The 22,489-nt window shown below is 42.3% G+C and overlaps 1 protein-coding gene across 10 annotated transcripts in view; it reads right to left on the reverse strand.

The window, feature by feature from the left end:
* The window catches only part of rapgef2b (Rap guanine nucleotide exchange factor 2b), a 473,745-nt gene that overhangs the window by 5,457 nt on the left and 445,799 nt on the right, over positions 1–22,489 (reverse strand). For 9 of the 10 annotated variants that reach the window (XR_009816924.1, XM_061976533.1, XM_061976532.1 and 6 more), the window contains 3 exons: positions 14,527–14,676; positions 7,628–7,826; positions 5–501 (listed from right to left, as the gene is read on the reverse strand). Coding sequence is in view for 9 of the 10 variants with exons in the window: in XM_061976533.1 (XP_061832517.1) it covers positions 5–501; positions 7,628–7,826; positions 14,527–14,676 (846 nt within the window). In the remaining variant the exon portion in view is untranslated. The remainder of the gene's footprint in view (positions 1–4; positions 502–7,627; positions 7,827–14,526; positions 14,677–22,489) is intronic. The other variant, XM_061976530.1, reaches the window with a different exon arrangement.

Here is a 22,489-nt window from a genome sequence, read left to right on the forward strand (position 1 = left end):
TCACAGACCAGACCTTTGCAGCCGGCGGGGACGGGCGACGGGGACGGCCGGCCGGTCTGCTTGGCCTCCTCCGACCCGGTGGACGTGATGCTACTCGTCTCCGGGTCGGCGTTGACGTCCTTGCCGCCCCTCCTCTTGATGGTGCCCGTGTCCCCCTCGGAGTCCTCCCCCCAGTAGGCGGCCGAGGACGAGGACGAGCTGGCCGAAGCCCAGCTCCCCCGAGCCTGGGCGGCCCACAACGCGGCGGGTCCCCCGAGTAGGGCCTCGGGGGGGAGCCCCCCTCCGAAGGCCAGCGTCTCCCAGCTGCGGCCCTGCTGCATGGTCTGGATGTTGTCGTGGGAGCCGGACGAGCACGACGTCCACGAGCCTCTGCCGCTGTCGGCGGCGTCCAGGGAGACCCGGTCGCCCTGATCCTGGGTCAGCTCTTCAGAGCTGGGGGAGGAGAGCACCGTGGGGCAGCCGGCGTAAATTCCCCGACAGTCCTGCATCGATGAGTAAGACCTGAAACGTGAACACCCGTTTATCTTCTTGTCGTGCATGGAAATATTGTCTATTAAGTGAGGAAAAACTGCAAAACATTGAACACACTTGCTGTTAGGTGCACATCTGTGGCATCAAAATGTATCATACCATACATTTTGGACTAGAACCAGTATCAGTCTAGTACCGCGATACTAATGAATCACATTCCGTACTATACCGCCTCTAAAAAGTACCGGTCCCCCTCCCCTTCGCCACGTCGTGGCATTGCTGGTTTTAAGAGCGGAGGAGCATGTTGGGCAGCGCACACACACAGAGTACTTACAAGCAGACACAGTGTGTAGACAGAAAAGGGAGATTTTGGTGCAAAAAAGTCAAGATAAAGGTGAAGTTATAACACTGACACTTTAAGACATGGCGAGCTAGTTAGCGGCTAACATCCATCCACAGTGTTTTAGCTACTTCTAAATCACTAATCCTCGTCTCCATGGCGACAAATAAGGTACAATTCTTACAAGGAATAGCTAAACATGCTTCACTACAGTAGCTCACCAGTGTAAACATGGGTGGATCCACACCTGACATCCACTGTAATGATACCAAGTACAGGAGCGTATTTCTTTTTGCTTTCAACCAGGAAGTATCCTTTCGTTTAAAAAAAAATTCCCATTATGTTTATAAATTCAGTAAATACGTCCCTGGACTTTGAATGATACCAATGTATGATCCTGGAACTACTTGGTATCAGATCCATACCTAAATGTGTGGTATCATCCAAAACTAATGTCAAGTATGAAAGAAGAGAAGAATAAGTGATTATTACATTTGAACAGAAGTGTAGATAGAACATGTTCAAACAGAAAATAAGCAGATATTAACAGTAAATGAACAAGTAGATTAATAACCCATTTTTTACAGTTTGTCCCTCATAATGTGTATAAAATAATAGGTGTATAAATGACACAATATGTTACTGCATAGACTACCGTATTTTCCGCACTATTAGCCGCACCTAAAACCCACAAATTTACTCAAAAGCTGACAGTGCGGCTTATAACCCGGTGCGCTTTATATATGGATTAATATTAAGATTCATTTTCCTAAAGTTTCGGTCTCGCAACTACGGTAAACAGCCGCCATCTTTTTTCCCCGTAGAAGAGGAAGTGCTTCTTCTTCTATGGTAAGCAACCGCCAAGGTAAGCACCCGCCCCCATAGAACAGGAAGCGCTTCTTCTTCTACTGTAAGCAACCACCCGCCCGCGTAGAAGAAGAAAAAGCGCGCGGATATTACGTTTCATTTCCTTTGTGTGTTTACATCTGTAAAGACCACAAAATGGCTCCTACTAAGCGACAGGTTTCCGGTTCATGAAAAGACGCAATCTCTCCATCCGCACACGGACTACTATTTCACAGCAACTGCCTAAAGACTTTCAAGAAAAGCTGGCTACTTTCCGTGCATATTGTAAAAACAAGATAGCTGAAAAAAAGATCCGGCCAGAGAACATTATCAACATGGACGAGGTTCCACTGACTTTTGATATTCCTGTGAACCGCACTGTGGATACAACGGGAGCACGTACGGTGAATATTCGCACCACAGGGAATGAGAAGTCATCCTTCACTGTGGTTCTAGCTTGCCATGCTAATGGCCAGAAACTTCCACCCATGGTGATATTCAAAAGGAAGACCTTGCCAAAAGAGACCTTTCCAGCCGGCGTCATCATAAAAGCTAACTCGAAGGGATGGATGGATGAAGAAAAGATGAGCGAGTGGTTAAGGTAAGTTTACGCGAAGAGGCCGGGTGGCTTTTTTCACGCAGCTCCGTCCATGTTGATATACGACTCCATGCGCGCCCACATCACGCTGGTTTTTAATATATTATTAAAGTTTGACTGACCTATCTGACTGTTTTTTTGACATTCCTTTAGCGCAGTTAGATGCGGCTTATAACACGGGGCGGCTTATGGTGCGGAAAATACGGTAATTAGGAGTCTTTGTTTGTTTACTTACTACTAAAAGACAAGTTGTCTAGTATGTTCACTATTTTATTTAAGGACTAAATGACAATAATAAACATATGTTTCATGTACACTAACATTTTGTTCAAATAAAGACAATAATGACATTTTCTGTGGCCCCCTTTATTTAGAAAAGTATCGAAAGTATCGAAATAAAACATAACACACCGAATCCACCATGGATTTGTATCTTTGCAAATACACACACATTGGGTCTTAATTAGGTTTGGATGGTGAGAAGAGGTGCCAGGAACGATACTTGTAATATTCTCTCAGTAAATATGTCCCTGGACACATTTGGACTTTGAATGATACCAATGTATGATCCTGGAACTACTTGGTATCACATCCATACCTAAATGTGTGGTATCATCCAAAACTAATGTCAAGTATCAAAGAAGAGAAGAATAAGTGATTATTACATTTGAACAGAAGTGTAGATAGAACATGTTCAAACAGAAAATAAGCAGATATTAACAGTAAATGAAGAAGTGGATTAATAACCCATTTTTTTTTACAGTTTGTCCCTCATAATGTGTATAAAATAATAGGTGTATAAATGACACAATATGTTACTGCATAGACTAATTGGGAGTCTTTGTTTGTTTACTTACTACTAAAAGACAAGTTGTCTAGTATGTTCACTATTTAATAATAAACATATGTTTCATGTACACTAAGATTTTTTGTTCAAATAAAGCCAATAATGCCATTTTTTGTGCTCCCCTTTATTTAGAAAAGTATCGCAAAGTACCAAAAAGTATGGAAATACATTTTGGTACTATTTTGGACTATTAGCTGCTACTTTGTTGGAACCCAGTGGCTTAGAAACAATGCAAATACTTTGTGGATTTTTCATTGCTGACGGCCATAAAGCAAACAGTTTAGGAAAAAACCCAGCAAAGACACTTAGAAGGTGTGTTGTTGTTTGTGCTATGGCGCCATCTTTTGGACGAGTCCGCTCACTGCAGTGTCCTTCCACTTCATGCGTTTAAGCAGAGGAAAAAGTGCTGCTCCGTCTTTTAGACGTTTTTACTCCTCCGGATTCTTCATTTTTTACAATATAACTAAAACAATTCTTACTTACCCATGTGTGATGTCTGGAGGAGTGTTTTCATGCATATTTGTGTTATCGTAATGCAATGAAGCTGGCGTTGTTAGCGTGAGCCAACTTTCCGTTGCATTCTAGAAAAACTAAACCCCAGGACCAAGTCATGACACTTAACTGGCTGCCGCCTACAGGCGTGGCATAGTATCGCCAGAATATTGCCATTTTGACCGACACCAGCCATATTGACCGACACCAGCAGATGACATGGCACCCCAAACCATCACTGATGGTGGAAACTTTACACTAGACTTCAGGCAACGTGGATCCTGTGCCTCTCCTGTCTTCCTCCAGACTCTGGGACCTCGATTTCCGAAGGAAATGCAAAATTTGCATGGTTGGGTGATGGTTTGGGGTGCCATGTCATCTGCTGGTGTCGGTCCACTCTGTTTCCTGAGATCCAGGGTCAACGCAGCCGTCTACCAGCAAGTTTTAGAGCACTTCATGCTTCCTGCTGCTGACCTGCTCTATGGAGATGGAGATTTCAAGTTCCAACAGGACTTGGCGCCTGCACACAGCGCAAAATCTACCCGTGCCTGGTTTACGGACCATGGTATTTCTGTTCTAAATTGGCCCGCCAACTCCCTTGACCTTAGCCCCATAGAAAATCTGTGGGGTATTGTGAAAAGGAAGATGCAGAATGCCAGACCCAAAAACGCAGAAGAGTTGAAGGCCACTATCAGAGCAACCTGGGCTCTCATAACACCTGAGCAGTGCCAGAAACTCATCGACTCCATGCCACGCCGCATTAACGCAGTAATTGAGGCAAAAGGAGCTCCAACCAAGTATTGAGTATTGTACATGCTCATATTTTTCATTTTCATACTTTTCAGTTGGCCAACATTTCTAAAAATCCCTTTTTTGTATTAGCCTTAAGTAATATTCTAATTTTGTGACACACGGAATTTTGGATTTTCATTTGTTGCCACTTCAAATCATCAAAATTAAATGAAATAAACATTTGAATGCATCAGTCTGTGTGCAATGAATAAATATAATGTACAAGTTACACCTTTTGAATGCAATTACTGAAATAAATCAAGTTTTTCAAAATATTCTAATTTACTGGCTTTTACCTGTATATATATATATATATATATATATATATATAATAAAATACATATATATATATAGCTAAAATTCACTGAAAGTCAAGTATTTCATATATATATATATATATATATATATATACATATATAAATGAAATACTTGAGTATTTCTTACATATATATATATATATTTATATATATATAAAAAATACTCAAGTATTTCATTTATATATATATATGAAATACTTGACTTTCAGTGAATTTTAGCTATATATATATATATATATATATATATATATATATATATATATATATATGAAATACTTGACTTGGTGAATTCTAGCTGTAAATATACTCCTCCTCTCTTAAACACGCCAACAACGCCCCCCCCCCCCCCCCCCCACCCTCGACCACGCCCCCCCTCTCCACCCCCTACCTCCCGAAATCGGAGGTCTGAAGGTTGGCAAGTATGTGTAAACCCCCCCCCCAAAAAAACAGTGGTACTGTTTTTCTATTTACCGTAAAATGTTGTGTCAAATTAAAAAAATACTATATATTACAGTAAAACGTTGTAAATGTAAAGTTTTTACTGTAAAATGGACAGTCTACTTAAAACAATTGATATAATTAATAATGAAATTTGACATCCCTGTTCTAAAAATACTCTTAAAAAAAAAGTGTAATAAAAGAGCAAACAGGTGAATGTCATGAGAAAAAGTTGCAATGCTGACTATGAATCGCTTGCCGCGCTTTTTTCTTCAAACTGTTATTGCACAAAAAACGATGATGAATCAGAATCAATGTTATGAATTATTGGCCAAGTAATGAAATGAATTAAAAATGTTGCATGGGTTGTATTTGCCATATAAACAAACTACCTTTTCTTTGATTAAAAAGAGCATCAAAATATGAAAGCACAATAAACTTCTAATCGACAGATCTGAAGTTAATCTAAAAATGTAAGCCTTGACGGTAAAAAAAAATCTATGACTTATTTTTAACACTTTTATGAGTGGGGCCCTTTAGGTTGCCCAAGATCTTTAGTTGGATTTTCATTTTTAAAACTCAACTGCTCAAAAAGTAACAATAAAATTAAATAAATGTTTTTGTGAAATGATGAAGGCTCCAATTACTTCGAATCAAATATTCCAATGTTAAAATGTACCCTGTGCAGCTGGGGTAGGCTCCAGCACACCCCGCCACCCCAAGAGGGACACAAATGGATGGATGGAAAAATATTGCATAATTAGTGCCTTTGCTATAAAAAACTAAAGTTTGGGGAAAAAATGGGCAAAAAACATAAAAACTAATAATAAATGTATATCGACAAATAGACCTGAAGTTGATACAGTTATTTAAGCATTGAATAATTTATTACTTTTTTTTTTTGACGGACCTTTCCGATTTGAGAGAAGCCCTTTTTTTTTTTGAAAATGAAACATCCATACCTGCCAACTTTTGAAATCAGAAAAACCTAGTAGCCAGGGTCCAAGGGCCGCAGGCCCCGGTAGGTCCAGGACAAAGTCCTGGTGGAGGGTTCAGGGCTTCGCCCCCCGACGCAAAATGATTATTAGCATTCAGACAGGTTAAAATGTTGCTAAAACCATCACTTTTCTATCAGTCACAGTGACTTTTCAAAACAAAAATATTACAGCAAAAATCATATGGGTTGATTGACATGTTTAGTCTGTAAGCTAACTTCAATAGTTTGAAATGATTTTGACAGTTAATGCCAGTTATCCTGTCAACCTTTCACAAGACTTCAATTTGTTAATTGAAAGTATAAACACTTTTTACAGTAAACAAATGGTAAAACAGTACTAAACAATTCCATTAAAAAAAAAATTGGTGTCATTATTAACTTTCTGTCCAAGCTTGTATAATCTACTGCCTTGTTCAATTGTAAAAAATATTCTGTGCCTAAAATTCACATTTCTATCACAATTATCATACTGTAAACATGGTAAGCTAACTTCATTAAAATTAATAGTCCTGTCAATAGCATGGAATTACAATTCAAATGTAGTTTTTTTGTAAGCCTTTCAAAAGAATTCAAAATATGAAAAATGAATGAAAATTAATTGAAGCCATCAGACACTTGAAAAGTGGCACATCACATCTCTAATGTAATCATTTGAACTTTTCAACAGAAATAGCACTGCAAAAATATTAAGGACATACTTCTGTATTTTGGTAGTTATGCTGTCAACATTTAACAAGATTTCTTCAACTTGGACTTGAAAGCACAAATAGTATAAACACTTTTAACAGTATGTCGTGCTGTGAAATACAGCCGACAGGATTGCGCACCAAACACGAAGCAAGGCCAAAGTGCATGCATGGTGCAGGAGAACAAAGGACTTCTTTCATTTAAGGTTTGTGATAAACCATCAAACTCATTCGTTAAAAGGACTCTATAGTAATATAAAGCGAGTTTTTCTGGACATTATCATGCAAGAAAAGTTTATTTTTGGGATCACCGCGTAATGATTTTTAAAGGTTGCATTACAAACATGTAACTGTCCCATGTGATCAGCCAGTGCGATTGGAAATCCATGCTCAATTATTGCCTCCGTAAATAAAACTTCGGCATTTATCACATCCAAAGAATCTGTTTGGGCGACGAAAAACGTTGAAAGTTTTCCACTTGTATCGCTAGCAACGGCATTAGACTTGTGTTTTTTTGTCCCAACGTGGTCTTTTACATCGCTAATTCCTCCGTGTCCGATCGAAAAATCTTGTCTGCACAAGGTGCAATTCGCGTAGTTTTCACCCTTTTTTTTTTTTTTAATTAATGAAAAACCGTATTTTTTATCACTGCAACCCGGAATAGGTTGATGAAAACCGTACGAATTACGGGAAAACCGGAGTAGTTGGCAGGTATGAACATCAAAAATGGCCTTTGCATGTATTGATTTTTCAGTGAAAAAAAGACACCTTTGCTTAGAAGGTTCCGGTGCAACGTGACTCACCCCAGGCTGTACTGGTCAGGGTCGGTGGTGGCTCGTCGTTCCAGCCGCGCTCCCACGTGCGAATCCCCGACTCCGCCCGAGTGTCGCAGCCTCCTCTCGTCGTGGGCCATGTCGAAGGACAAGTTGCTGAGCAGGCTGGAGCGCGACGAGATCTCGCTGTGACCCGAGTCCGAGTAGGCGTCGCCCATGCGGTTGTAACCTGGACCAGGTGACAGGAGGATTTAGACACCAGGCCCGTCGTGACGTGCCTCAGGTCCACACTTTCCCTTTCTTTGCCGCAATTGGAAAGGGCGGGCCGCACACGGCACAATTAAACGTTGCTTCTTAATGATAACTGACACATTTCATCGTAGTAACAAAATACAAATACTCAAAATAATGAAACTCTCTCACTCACTTAATCTCAAATCCATGTGTAATAACCTTGAGTCATTTAAACAATGCCATCGCCACCAAATCTTTAAAAAAAAAAAATGTATTGAACGAGCAGTTGACTCAGAGAAAATGCATACAAATATTGATTAAAAATGATATACATACCGTATTTTCCGCACTATTAGCCGCACCTAAAAACCACAAATTTACTCAAAAGCTGACAGTGCGGCTTATAACCCGGTGCGCTTTATATATGGATTAATATTAAGATTCTTTTTCATAAAGTTTCGGTCTCGCAACTACGGTAAACAGCCGCCATCTTTTTTCCCCGTAGAAGAGGAAGTGCTTCTTCTTCTACGCAAGCAACCGCCAAGGTAAGCACCCGCCCCCATAGAACAGGAAGCGCTTCTTCTTCTACTGTAAGCAACCACCCGCCCGCGTAGAAGAAGAAGAAGCGCGCGGATATTACGTTTCATTTCCTTTGTGTGTTTACATCTGTAAAGACCACAAAATGGCTCCTACTAAGCGACAGGTTTCCGGTTCATGAAAAGACGCAATCTCTCCATCCGCACACGGACTACTATTTCACAGCAACTGCCTAAAGACTTTCAAGAAAAGCTGGCTACTTTCCGTGCATATTGTAAAAACAAGATAGCTGAAAAAAAGATCCGGCCAGAGAACATTATCAACATGGACGAGGTTCCACTGACTTTTGATATTCCTGTGAACCGCACTGTGGATACAACGGGAGCACGTACGGTGAATATTCGCACCACAGGGAATGAGAAGTCATCCTTCACTGTGGTTCTAGCTTGCCATGCTAATGGCCAGAAACTTCCACCCATGGTGATATTCAAAAGGAAGACCTTGCCAAAAGAGACCTTTCCAGCCGGCGTCATCATAAAAGCTAACTCGAAGGGATGGATGGATGAAGAAAAGATGAGCGAGTGGTTAAGGGAAGTTTAAGTTTACGCGAAGAGGCCGGGTGGCTTTTTTCACGCAGCTCCGTCCATGTTGATATACGACTCCATGGGCGCCCACATCACGCTGGTTTTTAATATATTATTAAAGTTTGACTGACCTATCTGACTGTTTTTTTGACATTCCTTTAGCGCAGTTAGATGCGGCTTACAACACGGGGCGGCTTATAGGTGGACAAAGTTTTGAAATATGCCGTTCATTGAAGGCGCGGCTTATAACCCAGGGCGCCTTATGGTGCGGAAAATACGGTATATGTTTAAACATTATATATAGGTTAATTTATTATCTTTATTGATGATGAATCCAAATTCAAATGTGAATAATCTGATGTAAAAAAAATATAAATTGCCAGCACTAATATGTATGTTATATATGCAGGGTTTCCCGCAGCGCTTTGTTGTTAAGGCGGCCGCCTTAACAACAAAGAGCCACCACCTAAACTAAAGTCTTTATTTATTTATTTATTTTTTGATCTGTCCAGCTTCTCAGGCAAATCATATAGTTGATGCACAAACCCCGTTTCCATATGAGTTGGGAAATTGTGTTAGATGTAAATATAAACGGAATACAATGATTTGCAAATCACTTTCAAGCCATATTCAGTTGAATATGCTACAAAGACAACATATTTGATGTTCAAACTGATAAACTTTTTTTTTTTTTTTGAAAATAATCATAAACTTTAGAATTTGATGGCAGCAACACGTGACAAAGAAGTTGGGAAAGGTGGCAATAAATACTGATAAAGTTGAGGAATGCTCATCAAACACTTATTTGGAACATCCCACAGGTGTGCAGGCTGATTGGGAACAGGTGGGTGCCATGATTGGGTATAAAAACAGCTTCCCAAAAAATGCTCAGTCTTTCACAAGAAAGGATGGTGCGAGGTACACCCCTTTGTCCACAACTGCGTGAGCAAATAGTCAAACAGTTTAAGAACAATGTTTCTCAAAGTGCAATTGCAAGAAATTTAGGGATTTCAACATCTACGGTCCATAATATCATCAAAAGGTTCAGAGAATCTGGAGAAATCACTGCACGTAAGCGGCATGGCCGGAAACCAACATTAAATGACCGTGACCTTCAATCCCTTCGACGGCAATGTATCAAAAACCGACATCAATCTCTAAAGGATATCACCACATGGGCTCAGGAACACTTCAGAAAACCACTGTCACTAAATACAGTTGGTCGCTACATCTGCAAGTGCAAGTTAAAGCTCTGCTATGCAAAGCGAAAGCCATTTATCAACAACACCCAGATACGCCGCCGGCTTCTCTGGGCCCGAGATCATCTAAGATGGACTCATGCTAAGTGGAAAAGTGTTCTGTGGTCTGACGAGTCCACATTTCAAATTGTTTTTGGAAATATTCGACATCGTGTCATCCGGACCAAAGGGGAAGCGAACCATCCAGACTGTTATCGACACAAAGTTGAAAAGCCAGCATCTGTGATGGTATGGGGGTGTATTAGTGCCAAAGGCATGGGTAACTTACACATCTGTGAAGGCACCATTAATGCTGAAAGGTACATACAGGTTTTGGAACAACATATGTTGCCATCTAAGCAACGTTACCATGGGCGCCCCTGCTTATTTCAGCAAGACAATGCCAAGCCACATTCAGCACGTGCTACAACAGCGTGGCTTCGTAAAAAAAGAGTGCGGGTACATTCCTGGCCCGCCTGCAGTCCAGACCTGTCTCCCATCGAAAATGTGTGGCGCATTATGAAGCGTAAAATACAACAGCGGAGACCCCGGACTGTTGAACGACTGAAGCTCTACATAAAACAAGAATGGGAAAGAATTCCACTTTCAAAGCCTCAACAATTAGTTTCCTCAGTTCCCAATCGTTTATTGAGTGCTGTGAAAAGAAAAGGTGATGTAACACAGTGGTGAACATGCCCTTTCCCAACTACTTTGGCACGTGTTGCAGCCATGAAATTCTAAGTTAATTATTATTTGCAAAAAAGAAATAAAGTATGAGTTTGAACATCAAATATGTTGTCTTTGTAGCATATTCAACTGAATATGGCTTGAAAAGGATTTGCAAACATTGTATTCCGTTTATATTTACATCTAACACAATTTCCCAACTCATATGGAAACGGGGTTTGTAGATGCCCATATCGGCTGTTCACATTTACTTTACAAAAAAGAAGTGTAGGATACTTCTCTTATTTGTATTTGACTTTATTAAATGTATTTATATTATCATTTGGTGCTAAACTAAAGTCCGAACAAGCTGCTACGCTTAGTTGTGCCTCTGCCTCTGCCAGTAAGTCTCTGCAGCACCCAGCATTGTCCCACCCACACAACCATCTGATTGGTTATACGCAGAGCGGTAACAGCCAATCAGCAGTGCGTATTCAGAGCACATGTAACAGCCAATCAGCAGTGAGTATTCAGAGCGCATGTAGTCAGTGCTCAGGCAGACAGAGAGGAGAGACGGCGCGGGTGAGCAGTTAAGTGTTTTGCAGGTAAGCATAATGCTGCGGACTTTCTCCAAATTATAATAAACACCTCCCAGTCAACTACTAGTAATATCACTATGAGCCCGTTGACCTTCTAGAAGCATAAGCGGCAGCTCAGCTCGCTCGCAGTCCTTGAGGTGAAGGCTAATTAGCTTTTAGCGTAACGTTTGCTCATTTTGCAGTGTGCGTGCGTGCGTGTGTGTGTGTTACGGACAGCAAAGCCCCGTCTGTCTGAGAGAAAGACAAACATTATTGACCTACAGTTAACAACTAAGTTATTTCACTTTGCCCTTTTCTGTGTTGAAGCAGCAAAAAAGGACATTATGTTAAAAGAAGAATTTCCTGAAGCTGTCTCTGATAGTAATAATAATGTAAGTGCATCATAAAGCCTACATTAACTCCATGGTGTTCAGGGATGAATAGTCTCTCCTTAGCTCATTTTGCAGTGTGCGTGCGTGCGTGCGTGTGTGTTACGGACAGCAAAGCCCCGTCTGTCTGAGAGAAAGACAAACATTATTGACCTACAGTTAACAACTAAGTTATTTCACGTTACCCTTTTCTGTGTTGAAGCAGCAAAAAAGGACATTATGTTAAAAGAAGAATTTCCTGAAGCTGTCTCTGATAGTAATAATAATGTAAGTGCATCATAAAGCCTACATTAACTCCATGGTGTTCAGGGATGAATAGTCTCTCCTGTTGCTATTGTACTAATTTTTCAGCTGTAGTTAAAAGTTAAAGTACCAATGATTGTCACACTTACACGAGATGTGGCAAAATTATACTCTGCATTTGACCCCAGGTGAGGGGAGCAGTGAGCAGCAGCGGTGGACGCACCTGGGAATCATTTTTGGTGATTTAACCCCCAATTCCAACCCTTGACGCTACATTAATCATTAGTAATGTCGCAGCCTAGTTTTGAATGGCAGGGTCCCTGCCATCACATGTTGATACAAATATAACATTTACATAATAAAAATCAACTACAGGCTTCCCAAATGCTGTAATAAATTAAGCATGATGAGTTGAGCATATGTCAGCATGTGGCTCCACTTTTAACTATTTTTTTCAAACGCTTATTGCAAACGCTTACTTACAGTAAGTCATTCATTTGACTTTGTAAGTCATTATTTTGGCTTAGTAAGTCATAATAATGACATACTTAGTATCTCAGGTAACTAGGACTGTTTTGTTTTTACTTTACGGAAGAAATATCGAGATATATATCGTATATCGCCATTCAGCAAATGGAGCGGAAAACACAACCAAAAGTTGTAGACTTCTTCACGCGACGAAGCCGGCCTACTTCACCACAGTCTGTAGTAGACGTGATGGTGGCGACAGGCCAAATTACACTGTTCCTTACACCCACCCAGCACCTTCTCCGCCCGCCTGTCCCGGGCGACGCCCCCTTCCCCCACCTTAACTAACAAATGTTCTGGGGGAAACACTGATATGTATGTATGTAAACATGTATGCATACATATTTATAATATACATATATTGCATACATATACAGTATATATATAGCATATACATAAATATATAGGATATATTGCATATGTATAAAGTACATATGCACAATATATATATTTATATATATATATATATATATATATATATATATATGTATATATATATACACCGTATTTTCCGCACTATAAGGCGCACCTAAAAACCACAAATTTTCTCAAAAGCTGACAGTGCGGCTTATAACCCGGTGCGCTTTATATATGGATAAATATTAAGATTCATTTTCATAAAGTTTCGGTCTCGTAACTACGGTAAACAGCCGCCATCTTTTTTCCCGGTAGAACAGGAAGCGCTTCTTCTTCTACGCAAGCAACCGCCAAGGTAAGCACCCGCCCCCATAGAACAGGAAGCGCTTCTTCTTCTACTGTAAGCAACCACCCGCCCGCGTAGAAGAAGAAAAAGCGCGCGGATATTACCGTACGTTTTATTTCCTTTGTGTGTTTACATCTGTAAAGACCACAAAATGGCTCCTACTAAACGACAGGGATCCGGTTCATGAAAAGACGCAATCTCTCCATCCGCACACGGATTACTATTTCACAGCAACTGATATTCCTGTGAACCGCACTGTGGATACAACGGGAGCACGTACGGTGAATATTCGCACCACAGGGAATGAGAAGTCATCCTTCACTGTGGTTCTAGCTTGCCATGCTAATGGCCAGAAACTTCCACCCATGGTGATATTCAAAAGGAAGACCTTGCCAAAAGAGACCTTTCCAGCCGGCGTCATCATAAAAGCTAACTCGAAGGGATGGATGAAGAAAAGATGAGCGAGTGGTTAAGGTAAGTTTAAGTTTACGCGAAGAGGCCGGGTGGCTTTTTTCACGCAGCTTCGTCCATGTTGATATACGACTCCATGCGCGCCCACATCACGCTGGTTTTAATATATTATTAAAGTTTGACTGACCTATCTGACTGTTTTTTTGACATTCCTTTAGCGCAGTTAGATGCGGCTTACAACACGGGGCGGCTTATAGGTGGACAAAGTTTTGAAATATGCCGTTCATTGAAGGCGCGGCTTATAACCCAGGGCGCCTTATGGTGCGGAAAATACGGTATATATGTGTGTATAATAATAATAATAATGTATTAGATTTACATAGCGCTTTTCTAGACACTCAAAGCGCTTCACAGATAGCGCATGTGTATATGTACATATACACATGTATATATATACACACACTTAAAAAAAAAATCGCTATATAATTTACAACAATCAACATATCCAAGTCATTATGTTAAATTGTGAATGAAGTGTCTTGCCCAAGGACACAACGGCAGTGACTAGGATGGCAGAAGCAGGGATCGAACATGGAACCCTCAGGTTCTACCAACCGAGCTACGCTGCCCCAATTAAATATGAATAGTTTAAAAAAATGGTCTAATTGTGTTAGAAAATATGTGCACTGATGCATATTTGCCCATTACAACATATTCACGCAATAAAATGATGCTTGAATTGTGCAGTGCACAACATCAACCACTAGGAGGCACGAGTGGAACGGAGGAGGAAAAAGGGATTACTGGTGGAGGATTACCCTTCTTGGGCGAGCTTTGGGGGGAGGTGGGCGGCGAGGAGAGCTGAGAGGAGGCGTTAGACGCCGTGTCCTCTGGATGCCTCCGATGCCTCTCGCTGGCCTCCTCCGACAGAGACAGGATCTTCTTCAGCGACTGAGGAGAACTGGTTCCTGCGGACACGTCGGCCAAGAGAGAAACCAGCACAATTAGCAGGGGAAGGGAGGCGGGAGCGGGGGATGGGTGTGACACTAGTTTGCCTTTGGCGACATTGGATGCTCAGCTTCTATGGTTGGAATTATGCGGATGCCAGACAGACTCTCGGGGGCAGCACTGGCACACAGCAAGTCAGAGTCAACGGAATCATTCATCATTACAATTAATGGCATCATATTTACAGAAATAATCATGTGCTTCTTAACCTTGTTGGAGGTACCGAACACCACCAGTTTCATACGCGCATTCACCCGACCCTTCTTTAGTGATAAATAAAATGTTGTTTTGTTCAAATTCAAGACAAAGTTATATGTTTTTGGTAACACTTTAGTATGGGGAACATATTCTAAGTAACAAAGACTTCATTTAGAGGTATTTGGTTAGGGTTAGAGGGTTAGAGGGTTAGGGTTATAATAAGGCCTTGCCGAATAAAGCATTAATAAGTACTTAATAATGACTAGTCAAGAGCCATCCATCCATCCATCCATCTTCTTCCGCTTATCCGAGGTCGGGTCGCGGGGGCAGCAGCCTAAGCAGGGAAGCCCAGACTTCCCTCTCCCCAGCCACTTCGTCCAGCTCCTCCCGGGGGATCCCGAGGCGTTCCCAGGCCAGCCGGGAGACATAGTCTTCCCAACGTGTTCTGGGTCTTCCCCGTGGCCTCCTACCGGTCGGACGTGCCCGAAACACCTCCCTAGGGAGGCGTTCGGGTGGCATCCTGACCAGATGCCCGAACCACCTCATCTGGCTCCTCTCCATGTGGAGGAGCAGCGGCTTTACTTTGAGCTCCCCCCGGATGACAGAGCTTCTCACCCTATCTCTAAGGGAGAGCCCCGCCACCCGGCGGAGGAAACTCATTTCGGCCGCTTGTACCCGTGATCTTGTCCTTTCGGTCATGACCCAAAGCTCATGACCATAGGTGAGGATGGGAACGTAGATCGACCGGTAAATCGAGAGCTTTGCCTTCCGGCTCAGCTCCTTCCTCACCACAACAGATCGATACAGCGTCCGCATTACTGAAGACGCCGCACCGATCCGCCTGTCGATCTCACCATCCACTCTTCCCTCACTCGTGAACAAGACTCCGAGGTACTTGAACTCCTCCACTTGGGGCAAGATCTCCTACCCAACCCGGAGATGGCACTCCACCCTTTTCCGGGCGAGAACCATGGACTCGGACTTGGAGGTGCTGATTCCCATCCCAGTCGCTTCACACTTGGCTGCGAACCGATCCAGCAAGAGCTGAAGATCTTGGCCAGATGAAGCCATCAGGACCACATTATCTGCAAAAAGCAGAGACCTAATCCTGCAGCCACCAAACCAGATACCCTCAACGCCTTGACTGCGCCTAGAAATTCTGTCCATAAAGGTTATGAACAGAATGGGTGACAAAGGGCAGCCCTGACGGAGACCAACCCTCACTGGAAACGGGTCCGACTTACTGCCAGCAATGCGGACCAAGCTCTGACACTGATCATACAGGGAGTGGACCGCCACAATAAGACAGTCCGTTACCCCATACTCTCTGAGCACTCCCCACAGGACTTCCCGGGGTACACGGTCGAATGCCTTCTCCAAGTCCACAAAGCACATGTAGACTGGTTGGGCAAACTCCCATGCACCCTCAAGGACCCTGCCGAGAGTATAGAGCTGGTCCACAGTTCCACGACCAGGACGAAAACCACACTGCCCCTTCTGAATCCGAGGTTCGACTATCCGGCGTAGCCTCCTCTCCAGTACACCTGAATAGACCTTACCGGGAAGGCTGAGGAGTGTGATCCCACGATAGTTGGAACACACCCTCCGGTTCCCCTTCTTAAAGAGAGGAACCACCACCCTGGTCTGCCAATCCAGAGGTACCGCCCCCGATGTCCACGCGATGTTGCAGAGTCTTGTCAACCAAGACAGCCCCACAACATCCAGAGCCTTAAGGAACTCTGGGCGGATCTCATCCACCCCCGGGGCCTTGCCACCGAGGAGCTTTTTAACTACCTCGGGGCAACCTCAGCCCCAGAAATAGGAGAGCCCACCACAGATTCCCCAGGCCCTGCTTCCTCATAGGAAGACGTGCTGGTAGGATTGAGGAGGTCTTCGAAGTATTCCCTCCACCGATCCACAACATCCGCAGTCGAGGTCAGCAGAACACCATCCTCACCATACACGGTGTTGACATTGCACTGCTTCCCCTTCCTGAGGCGGCGGATGGTGGTCCAGAATCGCTTCGAAGCCGTCCGGAAGTCGTTTTCCATGGCTTCCCCGAACTCCTCCCATGTCCGAGTCTTTGCCTCCGCGATCGCTGAAGCCGCACATCGCTTGGCCTGTCGGTACCTGTCTGCTGTCTCCGGAGTCCTATGAGCCAAAAGAGCTCGATAGGACTCTTTCTTCAGCTTGACGGCATCCCTTACGGACACCAGCGGGTTCTAGGATTACCGCCACGACAAGCACCAACCGCCTTGCGGCCACAGCTCCGATCGGCCGCCACGAAAATAGAGGCACGGAATATCGTCCACTCGGACTCAATGTCCAGTGCCTCCCTCGTGACATGTTCAAAGTTCTTCCGGAGGTCAAGAGCCAATATGTTACTAATTTGCATGTTAATAAGCAACTAATTAATGGTGAATATGTTGCCATACTAAAGTGTTACCATGTTTTTTTACTGGTGCACAAAATGAAGCGTGCATGAACATCACCTGGTTCAAAGAACAAAACCAACACAGTGCATAAACTCACAACAAACTACACACCTGCAAACCAGTCAGCTGTTGCCGTATCCGTAATACGCCGATAGGGAGAAGTTTGTATTTACACGATGAGTCGGGTGTGTCTCGACCTCCGCCGAACCCCTGAGCCCGACTCACCAAACCCCTAGGGTTCCATCCCACCCAGGTTTAGAACCACTGTGCTAAAACAATATAGTAAAACATTTATAATCTTGATCATGACTGTTATTACTATTTTCATTTGTTGTCTTAATCACTATTAGATTTGAATAAATCACAGTCACACTTTCAATACAAGGTGAACTATTTCTAATTATTAATTGTCCATCGCTCCATTTTCTACCGCTTGTCCCTAACTACCGTATTTTTCAGACTATAAGGCGCACTTAGAATCCGTTCATTTTCTCAATAATCGACAGTGCGCCTTACGTGTCTACCGACCTCGAAGCAATATGATTTGGTACATGGTGTCATGATAAGTGCGACCAGTAGATGGCAGTCACACACAACAGATACATGTGGACTGCAAGTTGACGCCTGTTCAATAAATGACGCTAGCAAGCCACACCAAAACTTTGATGGTTCATTGGGAATATGGAACATTACACACGGCGCTCAAAACACTGTCAAAATGTTTTAGTACAACAATGTGCTCCACATACAACACATACAACAATGTGCTCCACATACAACACATACAACAATGTGCTCTACATACAACACATACTACAATGTGCTCTACATACAACACATACAACAATGTGCTCCACATACAACACATACAACAATGTGCTCTACATACAACACATACTACAATGTGCTCTACATACAACACATACAACAATGTGCTCTACATACAACACAAACAACAATGTGCTCTACATACAACACATACAACAATGTGCTCCACATACAACACATACAACAATGTGCTATACATACAACAATGCTCTCTACATACAACAATGTGCTCTACATACAACACAAACAACAATGCTCTCTACATAAAACAATGTGCTCTACATACAACACAAACAACAATGTGCTCTACATACAACACATACAACAATGTGCTCTACATACAACACAAACAACAATGTGCTCTACATACAACACATACAACAATGTGCTCTACATACAACCATGCTAAGCCATGTGCTCTACATACAACACATACAACAATGTGGTCTACATACAACACATACAACAATGTGCTCTACATACAACACATACAACAATGTGCTCTACATACAACAATGTGCTCTACATACAACACATACAACAATGTGCTCTACATACAACACATACAACACATACAACAATGTGCTCTACATACAACCATGCTAAGCCATGTGCTCTACATACAACACATACAACAATGTGCTCTACATACAACACATACAACAATGTGCTCTACATACAACACATACAACAATGTGCTCTACATACAACCATGCTAAGCCATGTGCTCTACATACAACACATACAACAATGTGGTCTACATACAACACATACAACAATGTGCTCTACATACAACACATACAACAATGTGCTCTACATACAACACATACAACAATGTGCTCTACATACAACACATACAACAATGTGCTCTACATACAACACATACAACAATGTGCTCTACATACAACACATACAACAATGTGCTCTACATACAACACATACAACAATGTGCTCTACATACAACACATACAACAATGTGGTCTACATACAACACATACAACAATGTGCTCTACATACAACACATACAACAATGTGGTCTACATACAACACATACAACAATGTGGTCTACATACAACACATACAACAATGTGGTCTACATACAACACATACAACAATGTGGTCTACATACAACACATACAACAATGTGCTCTACATACAACACATACAACAATGTGCTGTACATACAACACAAACAACAATGTGCTCTACATACAACACATACAACAATGTGGTCTACATACAACACATACAACAATGTGGTCTACATACAACACATACAACAATGTGCTCTACATACAACAATGTGCTCTACATACAACACATACAACAATGTGCTCTACATACAACACATACAACAATGTGGTCTACATACAACACATACAACAATGTGGTCTACATACAACACACAACAATGTGCTCTACATACAACACATACAACAATGTGCTCTACATACAACGCATACAACAATGTGCTCTACATACAACATATACAACAATGTGCTCTACATACAACACATACAACAATGTGCTCTACATACAACACATACAACAATGTGGTCTACATACAACACATACAACAATGTGCTCTACATACAACACATACAACAATGTGCTCTACATACAACACATACAACAATGTGCTCTACATACAACACATACAACAATGTGGTCTACATACAACACATACAACAATGTGCTCTACATACAACACATACAACAATGTGGTCTACATACAACAATGTGGTCTACATACAACACATACAACAATGTGGTCTACATACAACACACAAAGACAAAGAGATGTTTCAAAGGGCCAATTTATTTCAGGCCAGAACAAATTGCCAAAACTATTTGAAATAGCTGCAACATTAATGGCACTTTAACTTTAACTGTAAGTAGATAGGATCTTTGATCCAAGACACAACTTACATTTAACTAAAATGTTATTTTCTTTGTGCTCGACAAAAGAAAAGTATTGAGAATGTCTCCATGTTAAGAAACTCGACTTCTGGCTTCGCCATGATGTCTTGTTAGTTGTTATGAGAGTAGCGTATGTGTGTGTGTGTGTGTGTGTGTGTGTGTGTGTGTGTGTGTGTGTGGCCCTTTAAGATATGACAGCATGTGAGGTGAGTGACGTCAGTGAGTGAGTGGGCGAGAGAGGTGAGGGAGTGTGTGCAGGTGCTCTAGCTTGGTGGATGGCTGCGTCCAATAAAGTCACAAAGTTGCAACAAACCGCCGGCCTCGTCATTCACCCTCAGCTGTAAAGCGAAGGTTGTTAGCCCCGAAGTACATAGGCCCTGGAGGAACGTCTCCCCTGCGCCCGTCAACTACGGTCTGGGAGCCCCCGGCCCGCACCCACACAAAGCAGGCCTTTTCTTTTCCACCGCAGCGCTGCAATAAAACACACTCAGATCTTGTTTCTAGCCGATACTACATTAAAAAATAAGGTAAAATAACGCAGTAACGCATCATGTAGTAACGCTAACTGAGTTACTGAATATAAAAAATAATGCGTTCGATTACTAGTTACCACCGGAACTAACTTTGTAACGTGTTAGTCCCAACACTGCGGTGTACTAAAGATGACGGGGAGAAGACGCTGTCCAAGTGGAGGCACGTAAATAAGACCGCCCACAAAGCGACTGTCAGAAAGTGAGTTGAAGATGATGTGTGAAACATCATCTATGCAACATTTTGAGCAAAGAACCACCATTACATGTTATGTAGACCACCAGGAAGTCTTTGACATTCAGAAACAAATAATTAATAATATGACCCTTTAAAGGCCTACTGAAAGCCACTACTACCGACCACGCAGTCTGATAGTTTATATATCAATGATGAAATCTTAACATTGCAACACATGCCAATACGGCCGGGTTAGCTTACTAAAGTGCAATTTTAAATTCCGCGCGAATTATCCTGCTGAAAACGTCTCGGTATGATGACGTCAGCGCGTGACGTCGCGGATTGTGGAGGACATTTTGGGACAGCATGGTGGCCAGCTATTAAGTCGTCTGTTTTCATCGCAAAATTCCACAGTATTCTGGACATCTGTGTTGGTGAATCTTTTGCAATTTGTTCAATGAACAATGGAGACAGCAAAGAAGAAAGCTGTAGGTGGGAAGCGGTGTATTGCGGCCGACTGCAGCGACACAAACACGGCCGGTGTTTCATTGTTTACATTCCCGGAAGATGACAAGTCAAGCTTTACCATTGGCCTGTGGAGAACTGGGACAACAGAGACTCTTACCAGGAGGACTTTGAGTTGGATGCGCAGACGCGGTACCGTGAGTACGCTTCCAAACATTTGATCGCTTGCCCGTATGTGCATGTCACGTACGAAACTTTGGGGACTTTGGGGAAATATATGTGCTGTATGAACTTTGGGGAGGTGAACGGTGTACTTTGGGCTGTGGGATTGAGTGTGTTGTGCAGGTGTTTGAGTAGTATTGGCGGGTTATATGGACGGGAGGTGTTTGTTATGCGGGATTAATTTGTGGCATATTAAATATAAGCCTGGTTCTGTTGTGGCTAATAGAGTTGTGTTTATTTACTGTTTTAGTCATTCCCAGCTGAATATCAGGTCCCACCCGCCTCTGAATCGCTCCCACTGCCCTCTAGTCCTTCACTCTCACTTTCCTCATCCACAAATCTTTCATCCTCGCTCAAATTAAGGGAGAAATGGTCGCTTTCTCGGTCCGAATGGCTCTCGCTGCTGGTGGCCATGATTGTAAACAATGTGCGGATGTGAGGAGCTCCACAACCTGTGACGTCACGCTACTCGTCCGCTACTTCCGCTACAGGCAAGGTTTTTTTTATCGGCGACCAAAAGTTGCCAACTTTATCGTCGATGTTCTCTACTAAATCCTTTCAGCAAAAATATGGCAATATCGCGAAATGATCAAGTATGACACATAGAATGGACCTGCTATCCCCGTTTAAATAAGAAAATGGCATTTGAGTAGGCCTTTAATGCACCTTTTGTATGAAAATAGACCTGACTATATAATCCGGTGCGCCCTATGGTCCGGAAAATACAGTAATTGTTACAACCACTAACTGTCGGAGGCAGGGACCCCATTTTTGTGAGTATGATGTCATGTCTGTCATGACCAGTGTTGGGTTGGTTACTGAAAAACAGTAACTAGTTATAGTTACTTCATTTCAAAAGTAACTCAGTTACTAACTCAGTTACTTACACCAAAAAGTAATGCGTTACTGTGAAAAGTAACTATTAAGTTACTTCTTTTTTTCTTCTTTTTTTTTTAAAGCTCCAATTAATGCCCTTTTAGCCTTTATTTCAGTACTG

Source organism: Nerophis lumbriciformis, linkage group LG16 (genome assembly GCF_033978685.3).
Source record: "Nerophis lumbriciformis linkage group LG16, RoL_Nlum_v2.1, whole genome shotgun sequence".
Lineage (NCBI taxonomy): Eukaryota > Metazoa > Chordata > Actinopteri > Syngnathiformes > Syngnathidae > Nerophis > Nerophis lumbriciformis.